This window comes from Typha angustifolia, chromosome 6, assembly GCF_048772165.1.
Source record: "Typha angustifolia cultivar Huaian chromosome 6, ASM4877216v1, whole genome shotgun sequence".
In the NCBI taxonomy this organism is placed as follows: Eukaryota; Viridiplantae; Streptophyta; class Magnoliopsida; order Poales; family Typhaceae; genus Typha; species Typha angustifolia.
Genome location: NC_133244.1, coordinates 7,374,352 through 7,393,458, shown reverse-complemented (window position 1 = coordinate 7,393,458; position 19,107 = coordinate 7,374,352). Strand labels below are relative to the sequence as shown.

Here is a 19,107-nt window from a genome sequence, read left to right as displayed (position 1 = left end):
GATTTGAGGTTGGTTTTTGATCAAATTCATTTTCCACTTAAGTAACCATTTAAAACCTCAAAACTAACTCTTATTTTATTACATTATTATTAATATCTAAGGATAAAATAGAAAGAAGAAAATAAACATTATAAAACTAAGAATAAAACTTTACTGCAGACACTTCACGAATATTTTATAAAAATTAAGGATATGTCATCATCCTGTTCCCTAGCTAGAATAGTTGTTAGATGAATTGAGAAAAAGTTAATCATATTTTAAAGTATAGCAGTGCTTAAACTACTTTTTTACTCTGTTACAAACAACAAGATCATATTAGCTCCATTTCAATTCCACAAATCAATGGAATTCTATCTGGAATATATTCCAAAAGCATACTTTAGCAATACTAGTTTTGAAAAATCCAAGGTCTAAGATTAGGCATCTCAATATAGGAGATGGAAGAAGGTGATTCACCATTCTAAAATTTATTTTTTGTCTTAAAAAAACCATTATAAAGTAGAGAATGAACATTTATTAAAGCAGCCAAAATTATTATTATTTTTCTACAATAAGGTTTTGTGCATCTAAACCACACTATTGATCTGCCAAGAAGGGAGTGATGCTTTCATTAATAATCTTCATTAGTTCAACCTAATGACCCAATCTCGACTCCTATCCAACGGCCCGTATCGTTCCTTCAACAACCCAAATCCAATCCTTACCGTAAATTTCACTAAGCCCTCTTTACAACCCTAGTTAGTTAAACCGTCCTCCTCATAACTCCCACGGTCCCACCCTTAATACTATCCATTAAAACTCCTCTTCTCATCCAACGGTTCATATGAACCCGCGAAAGATCTACGGCTACCGACCTACTTTAACCCCTCACGATAAAGTGTGCCGTTTGAGGTTCAAACTTTTGCTGGGCCAACGGTAGCTGACGCCGTGGGCATCCGTTACCGACTTGGCCTCCTATCCAGCTCTCCTGAGAGCGAACCGGGATTGCTCCGTTACGTCGCCGTCAACTCGGTTCCTTGCAGTCGTTTCGTTGCTTCTCCGAATATAATAAAACTTATTCTCCCCTATGTGCCCTTTTCCTTCAACGGGCGAGAGGTTTTTTGAAAGCCTTCGTCTTCTCGAGAGAAGTTTCTATCTCGGATTCCTAGGGTTTCGGCTTTCGCTCTTCTCCCGCGAGTTCCGCTCCAATTCCCGCCATATTAATCCTCTTGATTGCTCGATCCTTCTGGATCGTCCATAGTTTCTCCTTCTCGAGATCTTGATGTCGCTGTTCGAATCGTTCGGTTTCGCGATCTAGAACCCTTCGAATCGTAAGTTTTCTGTCGGTTATCTGTGCGATCGTTTGTTCCTGATTGAATTGGGATTCTAACCTCGGGAGTTCGATTTTGATGTGAAGTAGTACTCTAGGGTATGGAGTCGAGATGACGGATGGAGATGATGACGGCTGTGAAGGTGGAGGAAGGCTGTGTGGAGAACAAACAATTGGCGGCAGCTTCGAGCTCGTCGATCTCAGAGGGGAGCTATGGGCTTTCAAGGATGTCGCCGGCTGTTTCTAGTCCGAGGACGTCTTCTCCGAGCCATAAGTACTGATCAAATATTCTTATATGGATTGAATTCTTCATCTTAGTGTGACATGAGTTGAGTTTTCGATGCTGATTTTGAGTGCTTGTTGTCTGATTATGGAGGTTGCAATTTTTGGCGGTGATGTTATTGTTTAGGTCATTGATTTAGTTGGAAAGAGATTACTCAATAAATCTGAGTACTTCTTTTTACTTAATTTCAGACTTTTCTTCATTGCTTACATCTTCAGGCGATTGCATCTGAAATCTGCTGCTTAGTTCTACACATCAAATAACACAGAGTTGAGTAGAATTTTAATCTCCATGCCTCAAGCATAGACTCAAAGATGATTGGCACTCCTAAAAATAACTTACTTATTTGGTGCTTGACATTTCGAGCAGGATAGCTTACTTTGAGAAAATTCTAGTACTTCTAAGCTCTAAGGCATTTCATCATCTTACAATTCATAAAGCAATTCAAAATTTAACAACTCAGCTCATAATTTTGGATAGTTACATCCATTCTTATTCTGTTTGCAGACTTCTTAGGCTACTCTATTGCTTATGATTAACTAGATGATCTATCGAAGTTCTTCAGCACATATAATTGAGGATAATCCAATTTGTTCAGAGCTATAGGACTTGTGCACAATTGCTCAATTCTAAGCTTCGTAATCTCTCCAGCAATTGTACATTTCTTACATGCTATTCTTGCCCTGTTTGTTATCAAGTTACATATTAAGTAACTATTGTGTTTTCTTTCATTTGACCAATGCTCAATAGATAAAAATTTGTATCACACGTGTACTAACTAGTTTAATTGTTTAGGTGCTAGAAAGGTTAACTAGAATGGGACTTATACGTATGTTTAGGCCCACATAAAAAGTAGACTTTATTTCATATATGAATCTGATGACTCTATTATGATTGTAACTAAATTATTTCATCTTTAGGATTTCAATTCTGTAAGTCACAACTGAAGCTTGATATGCGCATCTGGTTCATCAAGACATATGAAATTTCCTCCCTCTTCTATTACAGTGGTTATGACTAATGATCAGCTAAACTACATCTGCAGTTTGCTGCAATTTATTACGAAGTAATATGCACTTTGTATCGCAAGCCTTTTCCTTTTAATGCTAATTTAAATTTTACTTGTATATAGGAGGATTAGTGGGCCCATAAGGCGAGCCAAGGGGGGTTGGACAACTCAAGAGGTCTGTAGTGCTCTGTATTTATAGCATACCTACATCCAATGCTTTTTTTCATATGATATATTCAATGTCTAATAGCACTGCTCGAGGAGTAACATCTTTATTTGGCATTCATATGCCTTTCTCAGTTTCTTGTGCATCGTGTATTGGCCTCTTATTATTCAGTTAGAATCTTTTAGCTATTTCATTGCATGAAAATAATAATTGCTTTCTCATAAATCTCATATTTGTTCATCATCATCTACCACAAAATGCTTCTACTAAATTGTAATGAATATCACAGGATGAGACATTGAGGAGAGCAGTTAAAACTTTCAAGGGAAGAAGCTGGAAGAAAATAGGTTTTTCTCTCTTTTCTACTCTGTAGTTTGTTTATGTTATGTATAGAACCAATCTTGATGATTTAACTTCGTTATCTAATCCTTTCTCTAGCTGAAGCCTAGAACTTTCTAGCTATATATAATATGTGAAGCATGAATATCATTTGACATAGAGTTTGTTGGTACTTCTTGAATGATAAACTTTTCTACTATTCTCATGGCTAGAAGAGAACTATATACTTGCTACGTACATGTTGCAACTTTAGGTTAGAATTCAATTGAATAATTGCCAAAGGATGACAGAGCTGTAATTGGCACTCTTTGGAGTTCTCATATCAATTCCAAGGAGGCGAGCTCCAATTTTAGCAGGACGCAACTTAGGAAGTGTCAAATGTTGTGGCAAGAGTAAGCAAACCATAAAAAGAAAAACACCTGAAATTATAGCACTAGTAAAGTTTAGTTTTCTGTGAATGTTGGTCCTTGATCTGTCTAGATAGTAGGTACAATTATCCTTGTGCAACAACAAACTTCCCGTGAGTGAATTTTCCAGCTTCTGTTTGAAAATTGCGGGATCTAAGCCTGTGCATGTGGTCATTTATTCTTCCTATTGTGCAGCTATTCAAATTTTCAACTTTTGTTACAATTTCCTAATGTTGCTTCATTTTGCAAACTTGAGTAACTATATGTTGACTTTGATTGCTTATTAATTATATTAGTCTTTCATGCTCAATTGAATCAAATTTAAATTGCTAATTTTTCCTAGGTCATCAGATTTTTAACTACTAATCTTTAAACGTAGCTTCATGGTCGTGATGCTCAAGTTACAAGCTTTAAATTTGAAAGTATTTGTCTAGCAGGATTCTCTTCCAGATCATGAAACTAACTTGTTCCTAGTTTAATTATTTCTAATGTGATTAATGTGAATATTGTATGCTCTGCAGCGGAATCTTTTCCTGATAGAACAGAGGTACAATGTCTGCATCGATGGCAAAAGGTTCTCAACCCTGACCTCATCAAAGGTCCTTGGACTCCAGAGGTTTGTTTGTTAAATTTGTTTTTGAAATTGAGCTGTAGTGTAGCATTTTAGTAATTTAAGTAAATTATATTTTGTCTCTTGTTTTTACAGGAAGATGAAAAAATCATTAATCTGGTAAAAAAGCATGGGCCAGCAAAATGGTCAGATATAGCAAAGTCTCTACCTGGTCGCATTGGAAAACAATGCCGAGAAAGGTAATAACACATTCTGACATGTTAGATATGTGAGATTCAATGTCTATAATTGTTTGAGAAACTCTGCTTGTTCACTGCTTCTATCCGGTACTGTGCATTCGACAGAAATTCATTAGATAAATATTCATGGAATCTGCATTTTTCATCTCACAATGTTTGTATTACTTTTCGATTTTCATCATAAATATTCTTTGATCCTCCAATTAAGAATAAAAGATCTAGTAACAGTTAAGAATTAAATGACGGAAAAGAGGGATACAGTAGTCCCATTGATGTTGTTTAAAAAGATCAACTAGTAGGGAAAGTAATCAAGACAGAATGAAATCAATTTTCTTTCTTTTTGTTGGTGATTTTTCAATTTTTTATGTTAGGCATCCACTATATATTCTTACAGCTGAAAGAAGTTACAAAATTCTGTCATAACACATTTACACGATTGTAATCTAAGATTGTTGTGTTGGATAAGTTCTACAGTTATCTATGAAGGTTATATCAATTGTTTACACTGCTATTAAAGAACCATGGAGTATGACGGAGGGTTGTTGTCGTGCTCTGATTATGCAGATTCAAGTCATATGAATCTTCTTTCATAACATCAACAATTAGGACTGAGTTAACTTACATGATTTGTTAAAAGTCCAGGAGAAGGTTCAAATTTGTGAGTCAACATTAAAATTGACTTCTGTAACCGTGAACCATCTTTCTGGACATTATTTTCGTTACAAGCTGAATTTTATAGAATGATAACTCACCCAACTACTTGATAAGCTTAGAGAATGATGATTTTTATCTTATATCCTAATACTCTCCCCCATGCAGTTTTGATAGGCCCAAAAAGTTGATTTTATTTATATATATGGAAGTTTTATTTTTATTTTAATTAACAAGGTAGGCCTTGTAGAATTCGAACTCTAAACCTCCTGCTCTAATACCATATTAATTCACTAATTTTCTAAAAGATTAAACTGTTAGAGAACAATTTTCTATTTTTATTTTCAAACATAGATAATAGTGATAGCTTAATGAATATGGTCTTATATAAGATGGTCAATTCATAGTAATGTTAACTTTCCTTAGGCTAGGTGACTTTTGGAAAGACGGATCCCAGATTATAACCGAGTAATTGCGTATCAGAAGGTCCAATGTTTTCCCCGAGTTCTCTTTCATCTCTCATCTACCTTATCGATCTAATATCCCTGCTATAAAGAGCTCCATTGTAAGTTCTCATTATCTTCTGCTGATTGACCTACTAAGTAGCTTCAAAAAGAACAAATATTCAACATTCATCACCATATAGAGAGAATCATTGCCAACTGTTTTTGTCAACTTAAAGAACATCCCTAGCCTTATAGATAAAGGGTGCCCAGAGAATGAGGCTTGCACATGTAGCCTGCGGAGGGAAGATATACACTTGTTCTCACTATCGAAGGGGTTGTTCTACGATTCAAATGCATGAGCTCTTGGGTGGGAGGGGTAAGTTTTACCAACATCACGCATAGGCTTTTAGATATTAACTATTTAAAGAATGTAGTTATTTAACATCGAAAGTAGTTTGATGCTTCTGCTATAACTTTTTAATTGTTGGTAGGCATTGGGTTCAATGTGCTTAACTAAATGTTTGACCTTTTTGACATTTTTAGGTGGCATAATCATTTGAATCCTATGATAAAGAGGGATGCCTGGACTACAGAAGAGGAGCTTGCACTCATTAATGCTCATCTTAAGCATGGAAATAAATGGGCCGAAATTGCAAAAGTTCTTCCAGGAAGGTACAAATTCACATAATTCATCTACAGAGGGAAAGCATATTTATCACAACTTACTTTTTCTATCTTTACTGAGAATGAACATATTTTGATTTTTGACAGCAAGTTTTTATCATTGGAAATGTTCACTTCTCTGTCTGATGGAGACATAGTTTTTGACTCTTTTTCTATGTACATGTGACAATTTGCATATGATTAGATGCCTATTTATCTACTGATTGAAACATGGTTATTAACTTATTTTCTTAACTATTTCCCTCCTTACATAAGTACAAATAAGCCCTTGTATAAAACGATCTTCATGCTCATGACAGCACCCAATTGTAGGGTTAGGTTAAGTTAATCAGATTTTAACTAGGGTTGGTTACTTGGCATAGCTGATGAAAAATTGGAAACAGTAAGTGGTGGCAGGTAGTTTTGGCTATCATACTAAAAGTGTAGAAGTTGATTTTTAAATACTTCAACCCAAAGTGGCGACTATTTGCAAAAACATTTAATATAGTTTCTCCTTGAGCCAAAAGACATCAAAGCTGGGGAATTTTATGGATTTCTATTTTTCCATTCGGTCAATAATTTCAGGTGTATGGCATGCTATATGCAAGTAGAAAACTAATTTTGTGAGGCTAGCATATTATTTGAGTACTTGCAGCCTATGAACATATAACTTAGCCAAGCTAGGTCATGATGAAGAAAACTGTTATGTTAACCTTTTCTAACATTAGTGCATTACTCACCATCTTTTATGATCTTTTTATCTACTAAATCAACATTTTTTTGATAATATTTTCTTCCCGAAGTGCATAAGTCGTTCTTAGCCTCTATTTATCGATTGCAAGCCCTATTCTCCAGTATGTTTACTTAAATTACCTTCTTTTGCCTAGGACTGATAACTCAATTAAGAACCATTGGAATAGCTCATTAAAGAAGAAGTTAGATTCTTACTTCGCTACCGGTAAGCTTCAACCAGTTTCAAAGCCTGCAATGCATAATGATTCCAACGACCAATCAAGGATGGCTACCGGAAATATCCATTTCACCCCAAGTAAAGTGTTGGACACTTGCTCCAGAGATTCTTCTGAAACTCCTGATTATTTACAGTCCAACATTCCTCCTAGATCATTTAAATTGGAAAACCAAAAAGACTGTTTGGAGCCTTCGGCCGTACAGATTTGTCAGCCGGAAACTTCAGTGAGTGTATCTGTTGGACGACTTGATGATTTTGCTGTTAATCGTAGAACACAGATCCAGCAAATTGAGTGTGTTAGCAATAGACCTGATTCAGGAAAAGAGTTACAGAATCTTGATGACACAGTTGAAATGGATCAAGCCAACAAAGAACAGCAGAAAATATTGCATGATGAAGTCCCTTCTACCTTTGGCTCTCTCTGTTATGAGCCTCCTCAAGTAGAAGATGTTGATGTCTCAGGCGCTACTGGTTATGTAACTCCCCCTTCTTTTAAAGGAAAGGTATCAAGTCAGCTAACTGTGGAATCCATATTGAAGACTGCAGCTAGGAGCTTTCCGCATACTCCTTCAATATTAAGAAGAAGAAAAAGAGAAACACAAATGCCTGTTCCTCCTGATAGCACTTTGCAGACTGATAGGGTGATGAATGATGATAGTTCTTGTACACCTATGGGACGACAAACTGGAAGTAATCCAGAGTTACTCAAAATTTCAAGATTATCATTAAACTCAAGTCCTCATATTGATGATAGAGCTGCATCAAATGTTGGAAAGAGTTCAAATATTTCCCCTCCATATCGGTTAAGCTCCAAAAGAACTGCAACCATCAAATCTGTGGAGAAGCAACTTGATTTTTCATTGGAAGAAGATGATTTTGATGGTAATGCCAAATTCCTTAGCTTGGCTTGCCATGTCACTTCTCAAAGTGCTGATTCCAGCACAAAAGTTTCAAGCATACAAGGGCGGAAACTGAATGAGCATTCAGTCGGATTGGAAGGTTTAACCAAGGACTTTGCACATACAACTACATTGGGTGTGACTTAATGCAGATTGCAGAATCTGTTGGTATGCTACAGAAACCTAATTTACATTGCATTTTCCAATTGACATACATAACTTTGCAAACACAATTTTAGAAGACAAGGTTCAAATAATTAATGTAAGAAGAAGGGCTTAATGCAAAATATTATTATGTTTAGAAATTCCCTGGTGGGCTGCCCATGGCCCCCCTTGGTCGTATGTGGCTAGGGGTGTCAAAATAAACAAGCGGCTTGGCTTGACTGAAGCTAGGGCGCGACTCGATTGGATTTGAGCTAAGCTGAGCCTAAGCCTAAATTTGAGACTTGAAATTGATTTCGAGCTGAGCCTAAGCCGAAGTCGGCTCGCTCAGGCTTAGGCTTGATAAGCTCAAATATATATATATATATATATATATATATATATATATATATATATATATATATATATATATATATATATATATATATATATTTTAGATCCTTTGAGCTTTCCTATTTATTATTATTTTGATATATTGATCCTCTTAAACGCTGACATAAACTCATGAGACCCACCATTACTCTCTTTTATATGCCTGGCATACCTCCTTCATTACTCTTATTTTTTCATCAATTACAAATTCTTGCATCACTTAATCCTCCTCCATCAGTTACTCCATTGTTCTCTTCAAATAACCAAGTAACCAACACTTAGAGAAAAAAAAAGAAGGAATCCATTGGTTCTTCTTCCTATTGGTGAGTGGTGAGTGGTGACCGATCGTCTTCTTCCTCCGTCGATCGGCTCCTCGCCTCCTCCTCCGTCGATAAGCTGTCGCTGCCTCCTTCTTCTTCGACCTCCTCCATCAACAAGTCGTTGTCGTCTCCTCCTTCTTTGGCAAGCCATCGCCTCCTCATCTTTCTTCGACCTCCTTCTTCAACAAGCCATCATCTTTGTCCCCGCCGACGCTGTCTCCTCCTCTTCCTCTAATCAAGCTCGGGCTTGATTTGACTCAACCCGAGCCGAGCCTAAACATCAAACTAGGGTTTGAAACTAATTCTGTGTCAAGCTAGAGCCGGCTCGATCAATCTCGGCACATTTACACCCCCTATATGTGGCTCCACCAGTGATTACACATGCATAATGTGAATATGATATTCGAAGGAATATCTTGGTTATATACGAGATATATGCAATAAACTAGGGGTGGTATGTTCAGAGTTTACTAAAGGAATTATGCCAAAGTATTATCCAACTATTAGTGATCTACAAAATTCATATGGACACCAATTACCATATTTGGGAAATTATATTTAGATATTTAATTATGCCTTTGATTGTTAAGTCGTCTTTCTAGTTCCCACTCTATCCGTTTCTTCCTCGCTGAAAAGGTAGTAACTGTTCAACTTTTAACATATGAGTCAGGGTTGCTCTATATTTTCTTCAATTTGGTACTTACATTGTTGTTACACTGCTAATTGTTGTCGTCTTCTGTGGATGCAGGTATGTGGCATTAATCCAGCAGGATTGAAGGCATGAAGCGCCTTCTCTGCTGCAATACACGAATTGAAATTTCATAATCTCGAGTAAAATAAGTGATTCCCAATTTAAAAAGAAAGAATTAGTGATAAAGATGCGCTGCGCTGAAAGCTCGATGTTGAAAAGTAGTGAATTGTTAGTATCTCTTATGTTCTAGTGTTATCTTTTTTGTTCTCTATATTTTGCAAGAGTTGTTGAAATGTTTGAAACTCTCATCTTGTACATAAAACTCAAACTACATTTCTTCGAAACTTACAGTTGAATAAGAGCTTCAGTTAGAACAATTGTCTGATCTTTATATTCCTTTTAGCTGTCTTTGCAATTTCAAAATTTGGAAGTTCTTGAAAATAAGCACTGGGTCTTGTTTGTTGCTCGACATACATCACAGTACAATATTTGTGGATATATTGCGTTTGTTACTCTGTAATGATCTGAAGAAACCAGTGACCGATGGGAAAATATGTATAAAAAGAACTAAACGTCCGGGATGGAACATGGACGTGATGCCATGCTCATCTAACATATGCCAACTCCTTCAGCAAGGGCATGATAAAAATAGGGATAAAAGCTGCATGTATAAAGGTTTTGTTTATTTTTCACGCACGCCCTTCGATTCAAGGTTTATTGTATGTTTTATTTAATAAATGATTCAATTTAGACTCTTTGAACTATCATTATTTGCTGCATATACTCTCTTTTTTTACCATATACACCCTTTAATCCAATTTTTTTTATTTAGAAGTCCATATAGTTATTTCTTTTCTTAGTTCAAAATGATATATATGAATTTTTTTTTTAATTTAAGAGCTGTATATGAGTAATAAGAAAGATAAGAGAATGTATATATAAAACCCTAATAGTTTAGGGGTCCAGATGAAATTATCCTTTTATATAAATAAGAAGATTGGTTTTTATATCTTTTTAGTTATCTTAATGAAGTATTAATAATTAGCTAGGTTTGAGCAAGCTGTGTTCATGGAAAAACTATGTATTTTGATATATATATATAGAGAGAGAGAGAGAGAGAGAGAGAGAGAGAGAGAGAGAGAGAGAGAGAGAGAGAGTAGACACTTAGATTTTTTTAAAAGGGAAATTTGCATTTAGCACCCCGCATTTTTACGCATTTTGTATCCTACATGGGCTTCACAGGCCCATTTATGAGCACACAGCTTTGAGATCACCCAATAGGCGCCCAAGGGTTAAAAAGCAAAGCAACCTCGGCCGCCGCAAGGAGAACGGACGGCGGATGCGCGATCTCATCTTATCATCTCATCCCCCTCCGCTAATCTCGTCCACTCGTTCTCCTACATATACCCCACTCCTCACAAATCTTCACCTCCGTCTCTTTGTTTTCTTCGCTCTTCTTCTTCCATTCTTCGTCAACAATGGGCAGAACCTTCTTCGTCGGCGGCAACTGGAAATGCGTAATTTTTTTTGCTTTTAGCCCCCAATTTTATACTATTTAGATTGATTACTCTGTGAATTCGCACTCGATTCGTTAGGTTTTAAAGTTTCTTTACCCAATTTGCAGAATGGGACCTCCGAAGAGGTCAAGAAGATTGTGTCGACTCTGAATGAAGCCGAGGTTCCATCTGAGGATGTCGTGGGTGAGTATGTTTGTTTGAGAAAATGTTGGTCGAATTAGATCTTATAGCATGATACCAGAACAAGTCAATTCGATTCGTCTATGATCGTTTGTTTGGAATTTTGCATTTGCTTAAGTTTCCTTTGAGAGGATTAGGAGTTCAGGATTGGTATGTTATAGTTGATTTGTTCTCGTTGCAGAGGTTGTTGTGAGCCCTCCATTTGTCTTCCTCTCGCTAGTTAAAAGCTTGCTACGTTCTGATTTTAGTGTTGCCGCGCAAAATTGTTGGGTGCGGAAAGGTGGTGCCTTTACTGGAGAAATCAGGTAAGACTTGAGCATTAACTTGATGCCTCCTCTCATCAACGTATTAGTGTGCAAAGAATAGATTCTGGTTTGGATTTAGTTAGATTATCATTCTCCACTCTGTTCTTGAATTTGGTGAAACCTTGGAATTGAGATGGATTCAAACTTCTTACAATTATTATGATCTGGCGGTTGCTATTTCTCAACATTTTGCGGACAGCATTCTTTTCAAACTTTTAACAATTAGTCTGGTCAGATGGTTGCTATTTCTCCCACATTTTTGCACAACCTTGGTTTGAAATATTCTGTTTTAGGCCTCTTTGCTTATTCACTTGGTTAACTCTTAATTTTGAGTAAGTCCTCTTGAAGTCTTGTAGCTTTTATTTACATTTTAGATGGAAACTGTGACTTTGAGCAAAATGGTGTACATCATCTGTTCACAGTATCGTAGATATGCATGCCTGCCTTTCACATAGTTGTTATCTCTTCTTGCAGTGTCAACCTCATAAGGCATAAAATATTTTTAATTATATTATTTTGTTTTCATTACAATAGTGGTTGTTCATTGGTTCCAGCATTGATCAGTCAACATTACTGCAATTTTGCTCCTTAAAGACTCAGATAAGAAAAACTTTTCTTGATAAAATTTGATATTTTTGTAGACGTCATAGTTGGCCTATTGTAACAGTAAAACTCGTAGTCCCTGTGATTATACCAGGGGTAAAATTTTGGGTTCATAGACTAGAACATAAGCGGACAAAACCTGTTGAAACTTGAATCATTGAGGCACTTATCTTTTAAAGGTCTAATTTGTATCTTGGTTGAATAAAATAACTTTAAAAGATGATCAATCTTGAAGTGATGCTATTTTATATCTTTTTCCCTTTTCCTTTAACCTAAAATTGGGTATATTGTGTTTTCTCCCGCTTGTCCCTATGTGTAATTGTTAACAACACCAGTATTCTGCACTGTTTATGTCTAACATTTGCCATGATACTATCATTATTTGTGCACAAAAGTCCAGCGTGAAGTTCATCATCTGGAACTGAAAAATTAGGGAATTTCCTCAATGTTACTAAGTTGTTTTTCTCCCACTCTGCATGCAGCTCAGAGATGCTTATCAATCTAGGTGTCCCTTGGGTCATTTTGGGTCACTCTGAGCGTCGGCTGCTTTTGGGTGAATCGAATGAGGTAGATAACAATGCTATCGCCCTCTTAAATTGCGTGGTGTGCAGGTGCATCAGTAATAAAGCATTTAATTCCTAGTTCCAAATGTTTCATACAATAAACCTATTTTGTTAGAGAAATTCTGTATTAAATTAGAGATTGTAGTTCTACAAGACATGATGCTTGAATATATGTATGGAAACCGATACAGAAACTAACACGCACTTGCAGGGACATAAGCGTCCAGTATATATTGATGATTAGATGGTGAGTTCTCTTGCTTGTGTATGTGCATGAATCTTCATGCACTGAAAAGGGCCCATGTCACGAGTTATTATAAATTTATAATGTACTTCTGTTCTTTTAATATAAACAAGGTATTATTATGGAAGAACCAAGACCTGATTTACCTGCAAGCTGGCCATGCGAGTAGCTTCATCCTTTCTCTGAACATGTTGGGTTTTTTCTTTCACACATGCCCTATATTCTTACCTTGTCTTGTGGTTCTTCCTGTTTCCTTACTTTGATCTCATATTTTTTTGGGTTTTCAGATTCACTTTGGAGAATTTAACCATGACTTTCATGTAATAGAAATCAGCATTTAAAATGTGGATTTTTGCATCAAATGAAATCTAATATGGTCTCTGTTGTGTCCATTCTTTTGATGAAGTTGTGCTAGACCATAGCTACTTGAGTATATTATCTTGTGAACACTTTTTTATATATTTTTAGATTCCAGACTAGCAAATAGGAATTATGCTCTTTTAAGGTGTACATCACAAAGATGAGTGAAATTAAGCATGAGGGTCCTGAATATTTTCTGTCTGATGTGTTTATGAATGATTGTAGCTTTTATACCTTTCTGGTTTGATCCTGGTCAACTTGTCTTTAGAAGTAACCCCTTTAGAGATCTAATAATATTTTCCTTATTAAATGGCAGTTTGTTGGGGATAAAGTTGCATATGCACTTTCTCAAGGTCTAAAGGTGATTGCTTGCGTTGGTGAGACCCTTGAGCAACGAGAATCAGGATCAACTATGGACGTTGTTGCTGCACAAACTAAAGCTATTGCAGGCAATCTCAATTTCATTTTTTGTCAAAGTTTTGAATTGTGAATGCTTTCCTTCTGTTCTTACTTCTTAGCTAATGCATATACAAATACAGGCATGCATTGCTGCTATTATTAGTTTCTATTATCTTTTTTATTTTGGGAAATTGATTGACCTGATTATTTGACTGATTGACATAATAAATCTTTTGAAGAGTAGGATGACAGATTCGTGTAAAAAGTGCAAGTTGATATATATATATATAAGGCTTGTGTGTTCTTGTAAACTGCCTCAAGAAAACAGTATCTGTTTCTTAATGGTGCATAAGGTTGAGTTTAAAATTCTTATGGTTTTATAATGCGGGGCTGTCTTGCAGAGAGGATACCTAACTGGACGAATGTTGTACTGGCATATGAGCCAGTTTGGGCCATTGGAACTGGCAAAGTTGCAACCCCAGCTCAGGCTCAGGAAGTATGCTTTCTTTCCTTGGTTGCTTATACCTAGCCTTGTCTGAGTTTACTGATTAATGCACTTCAAGTTCATATTTTGTCATACAATTTTCTGTATTCCAGAAGAATCTAAATTTGCAAGTATTACATTTTCCATGAGAAACTACTTGCTACCTGCTTCTGGCCTTAATGTGGCCCTAATAATAATTCAGCATTAAAACTGCACCCTGCCTTTTTAATTTTGGAGCAAAGAATGTCGGGTCTTGACTCTCGAAATATTTGGTCTACGCATGTTTCGTTTGACCTTCCATGTCTCAATTGTAGGTGCACTCAGTCCTAAGAAATTGGCTTCATACAAATGTCAGTGCTGAAGTTGCTTCATCAACCAGGATCATCTATGGAGGTACTTGTTCCTCAAATATCTACTGCCTAATGATTACCTTATATTCGTGAAACCACCAGCATATATTGCAAATTTGAGTTTTCTTAAATAAGAATGAAATATAAGTTACCGTTGCTCCCTGTAAAGCATTCATATCAAAAACTCATTCCTTAAACTGTAGAGTTGGATCACTAATGATCTCTCACAAACTTTTGCAGGTTCAGTAAATGGAGCAAACTGCAAAGAGCTTGCAGCACAGCCTGATCTCGATGGGTTCCTTGTTGGTGGAGCTTCTTTGAAGGTCATATCATATCTTTTCTGGTTCTCTTCTGATACTTTAATTTTAATGGGAGATCCAAAATGGAGCCAAGCTCTAGAATTAGTTAAGAATCATATGACAGCTTTGGTGTGGGCTGTGTTATTTGGTATGTTTCAAGATTTAGTAAATTGACGCTTGAGAATATGCTGAAAAGCAAGTTCTAATGACTAAATCGTGTTACCTTAGCTGGAGGGATTTAGCTTTCTGAATTTTATCTAGATATGTTGATTTGTAATTTCTCTGCCTTTCTGTTTACTTAAACCTGTTATCCTTTTGCAGCCCGAATTTGTCGACATTATCAAGGCAGCTACTGTGAAGTCGTCTGCATAGTAACTCAACGTGATTGCTGCATGCTGTTTTCATATGAAATATCAACCTTGGATGTCTCGTTTGTCAGTAGCATCTTTATCCGGAGGTGGAAAGTGCAAGGAACTAGCAGACGAATAAAACTGTAGGCTAATTTTATTACAGACTGCTTTCTGTCGTATGATTTTCAAAAGCAACATCTGTTTTCAGTTTAATATCTATGGCGTAGCTTGAATTACTGGGAAGTAGTAATTTACACTGGAAAATAACAAATATTTCCTTTGCAATTCTATACTTTGATGCGTGATTATTATGATGTTTTTTTTTCCATGCATAATGTTCTGTGATTTCCTAGGCTTAACTCGTGTGTTTGATTTTTAATGCCCCACCTTATTATAGTAGGAATAAGCATTTTTCCATATCGCAGTGATAAAATATCAAACATAGCATCACCATTATCTTCCACTATGATACATATAATATATATATATATATATATATAAATATATATTAGAAGCTGCGGGCTGCTCTCCTTTACTAAGCTCTGCAGCCACTTCAGCCACTGCTTACTAGAATACTCTCTAATCCTTAATTAAAAACATGCTCATCATCCAGGCAAAGAATTAAAATTAAAAAAAAGGTACTCGTACTAAATAATAAGAAAGGCAGGGTGGCTTTTGAAAAAAATAAATAAAGAAATCTCAGTCTACGACTCGAAAGTTTTTGCCCGCGAAGGTCTGCCCGAACTGCCAGTCTTCGGGCGCGACGTTCCACGACGTGGAGGTGCGGCGATCGCTGGAGGTGACGCGGAATGAGAGGGCTTGGCCAACGAGTACGGTGTTAGATTGCCAATTTTGCCCCCAGTTGCGTGACATCGCCATCCAACCCGTCCGGCTACCCTTCACGCTCGCGCGCACGATAGCTCCGGCCCCGCCCACGTTAGTGATCAGCACCAGATTGAAGTACTTGGCCCCGTTTATCGTGAACCGGATCCCGCCCGTTTTCCTGCACGGAACTCTGCAGAGGGGTTTCTTTGTTATATATGAAAATACCAGGGGTTAATGTATAAAATGACAAAGCGTTCTTCTTCATAGGGAGCGATTATTCCATATCAGTACCTACATTTTTCGTTTTATTGCAAATACGACCTCTTTCTAGAAGGTATAGAGATATATAAAACTGGAGTCAATTTACAAGCAATGGAAGATAAATTTGCGAAAGGAAATATAATGGAGTGCAGTTACCTCCGGTAAGAGACAGGAACGATACCCGCACGGAACTCGGCGATCTTAAGGAACATGGGCATGGCGAGATCGAAGTGGGTCCGCGGAGGATTACACCACCCGCCATCATCCGACGGGAGGGCATAATTGGGAGGGCAAAAGTTCGTCGCCGTGACGACTACGGAAGGGCTTCCTCTATGGCACCCGTTACCCGGTTCCCCCTCGGCGCATTTTAGCTCGAAGCACGCGCCGCACCTCAACCCCTCGTTAAACAGCGCCGTGCTCAGCGCCGCCGTTTCCACCCCATACCCCTCGCTGTACAAGTTCCCGTATCCGCACGCTCCTCCTGAGAACAAAAGAACACAAGATTTACATAAAACACCCTATATTGATGGATATTCGTGGATTGATAAGTGAGAAAGAAAGAAAGAAACAAATTCAGTTAAACGTAGGGTATTATCTGCAAAATTCCGTAGAACGGAAGAGGACTTACCCATGGTGCCGGAGGCGTCGCTGCCGCCGTAGAAGGTGGCGTGGGCGCTCTGCCATGGGCTGCCCGCATATACGCCAGGAATGCGGGCGTCCGCAGGGATGAAGAGAGGGAGGAGGAGGGCTAGAGTGATGAAGTAGATATGAGACATTCTTTCCTTTTTCCTTCTCTTTGGAGAGAGAGAGAGGGAGTGATTGAGTGAGTGAGAGAGGGAAGGGAGAGGAGTATTTATGGTGTGAGAGGATGTCGTATCTGGTTACATTTGCCTTTTCCTTTATGTTTTTATTCAGGAAGTGATAGCAATTGGATTTATTCTCCTCTTGTTTCGATTTTCTTGCAATAAGTCCAATTATATATATATATATATATATATATATAGGTAATGAGAATATGTGTCACACGATGCTTTAATACCATATTAGATAATTAATTAATTTAAAATTTTATACCGTTATTAAATATCATATCAATAATATATAGTATGTTTTAACACTACGAATATGATAAACTTAGAAATGTTACAACTACTCTTGTATTAGCTAGCTAGTTTGGTTAATATTAGTTAGCTGTTGCCTTAGCACCATCTAGTTAGGTTTAATGATTTCGTATACCTAAATCGTGTATGAAGAGTTTTTCTTTTTTTTTATTACCAAGCTAGTTCTCTTTGAAATTCAATTAATCGTAATAGACTAAAGCTCAAATTTAATAATAAAAGGAGTCTATTTTACCTAATAAAACGATGATCAATTTAATTTAATTTTTTATTTTTAGACGTATTTAGTGTCTTATCTTCTAAGTAAAATATTAATTTTATCAATAATTTTATTAAAATAAAATTACTGAAAAATTTAAAACTAATAAAAAAGATGATTCTATCTTTTGCACATAAAATATTGACTAGTTAGCCATCTTATTATTAAAAAAATTAATCTATTTAGCATCTTATTAAAATGTTAAATTATTTTGTTTTAAATATCATAATCTTCTATCAAAAGACAATTTTGAATCTACGAAGATAAAAAATATATATAATAATTTGATCGAATCTTATTTAAACCAATATAGGTTAAAAAAGGCAATGTACTCTGTTATGTTTAAAATCATAAAAAAATAATAATAAATTCTCTATATTTTAATTTTAATTGTCTACATTTTTTTATTCAACATTTTCTGAAAAGAAGATGCAGTAATTTTTAAACAAAACTTTTGAAGTCGTTTCCATCTAAAACTAAAATATTAAACTTACCAGCATTTTACTTATAACTATAATTTATTTGATAATAAAAGATAGAAACTTTGGAAGATGGTCAGTATGGTCAAAAGGCAAAAACTCCAAGTATAAACCCCCCCACTAAACATGATAAAGTTTCAGCACTGCCCTGGCTCCAAACCCTGCATACCTTTTCCCAATGTAGTCATTGGGGGTCAAAGAGTACACTCGGCAACTCCTGCTTTGTCTTGTCGTTTGGCTCCATGGGGAGAAGGAATTGACCACTCAAAGCACGCATACACTCCACTCTGTCTCCCCCCCCCACCCCCCCAAAAGATCCAGTCAAAGTTAAAAGAGGTCGCTCAGGTAGTGATTGGCAGTGCAAAGAAAAGGGAGTGGTACCTCCGATTCCCTCTTACCAATTTGCGTTGGTCTTGGAGTTTGGACCAACGCCGCAGCAGCTCAGGCACTCTGAGACGAGTAGCAGCAGCTTATTATGAATGTATCTATCTCCTCGCAGGTAGCATCTCTCTGCATCTGGCTCAAAGCTCCTTGTTATTGGGGGAGTGGAGGTCATCTGGGTGCTTCGTTTTGAGTCTTCTTTTTTTTCCGGAGTGATTTCAATCATGTTTTAAAATTTTAAAAAAAAAATTTATATATAACACCATACTTTATTACATAATTATAATTTACATCATATATTTATTTTTTATTTTAATAAATATATGTAGAAAATACTCTGAGTTAGATTTAAATTAACACCGTCAGAATATTATGTTAAGTAAATATATTTTATTTTTAAAATAACTAAAATACTGTTGGTATGATTTCGTTGAGGAGATTTTGTAATTTTTTAAGTTGTAGTTAATTTAACCCAGAGATTTAGTTAGGTTTAATTAATTGATATTTTCTGCACATATTTGCTAAATTATAGGATTCGATTTATAAATAATAAAAATGTACGGTATAAATTACAATTTCATCAAAAGACATGGTGTTATATGTAAAAAAATTTAAATTTTATTTTACTAAAAA

At 36.3% G+C, this 19,107-nt stretch overlaps 3 protein-coding genes across 4 annotated transcripts; 2 read left to right on the top strand and 1 right to left on the bottom strand.

The window, feature by feature from the left end:
• Positions 1 to 1,090: 1,090 nt before the first annotated feature.
• On the top strand, positions 1,091 to 9,874 carry LOC140761483 (transcription factor MYB3R-2-like). 2 transcript variants are annotated; one of them, XM_073098834.1, is made up of 9 exons: positions 1,091 to 1,310; positions 1,400 to 1,583; positions 2,725 to 2,776; positions 3,057 to 3,114; positions 4,035 to 4,129; positions 4,220 to 4,323; positions 5,964 to 6,092; positions 6,971 to 8,120; positions 9,555 to 9,874. In XM_073098834.1, the coding sequence occupies exons 2-8, from the start codon at positions 1,429 to 1,431 to the stop codon at positions 8,097 to 8,099; spliced, it is 1,722 nt and encodes a 573-aa protein (XP_072954935.1). In that variant the 5' UTR covers positions 1,091 to 1,310; positions 1,400 to 1,428; the 3' UTR covers positions 8,100 to 8,120; positions 9,555 to 9,874. The 2 variants fall into 2 exon arrangements, with proteins under 2 accessions (XP_072954935.1, XP_072954936.1); XM_073098835.1 differs by having other exon boundaries at positions 1,397 to 1,583.
• Positions 9,875 to 10,856: 982 nt separating this feature from the next.
• On the top strand, positions 10,857 to 15,441 carry LOC140760743 (triosephosphate isomerase, cytosolic-like). Its single transcript, XM_073097731.1, has 9 exons — positions 10,857 to 11,014; positions 11,122 to 11,197; positions 11,376 to 11,499; positions 12,585 to 12,669; positions 13,586 to 13,718; positions 14,070 to 14,164; positions 14,467 to 14,545; positions 14,743 to 14,825; positions 15,123 to 15,441. The coding sequence occupies exons 1-9, from the start codon at positions 10,976 to 10,978 to the stop codon at positions 15,171 to 15,173; spliced, it is 765 nt and encodes a 254-aa protein (XP_072953832.1). The 5' UTR covers positions 10,857 to 10,975; the 3' UTR covers positions 15,174 to 15,441.
• Positions 15,442 to 15,614: 173 nt separating this feature from the next.
• LOC140761361 (expansin-A4-like) lies at positions 15,615 to 17,047 on the bottom strand. The gene is made up of 3 exons (XM_073098647.1): positions 16,866 to 17,047; positions 16,394 to 16,718; positions 15,615 to 16,166 (listed from the first exon to the last, which is right to left on the bottom strand). The coding sequence occupies exons 1-3, from the start codon at positions 17,011 to 17,013 to the stop codon at positions 15,851 to 15,853; spliced, it is 789 nt and encodes a 262-aa protein (XP_072954748.1). The 5' UTR covers positions 17,014 to 17,047; the 3' UTR covers positions 15,615 to 15,850.
• Positions 17,048 to 19,107: the final 2,060 nt, after the last annotated feature.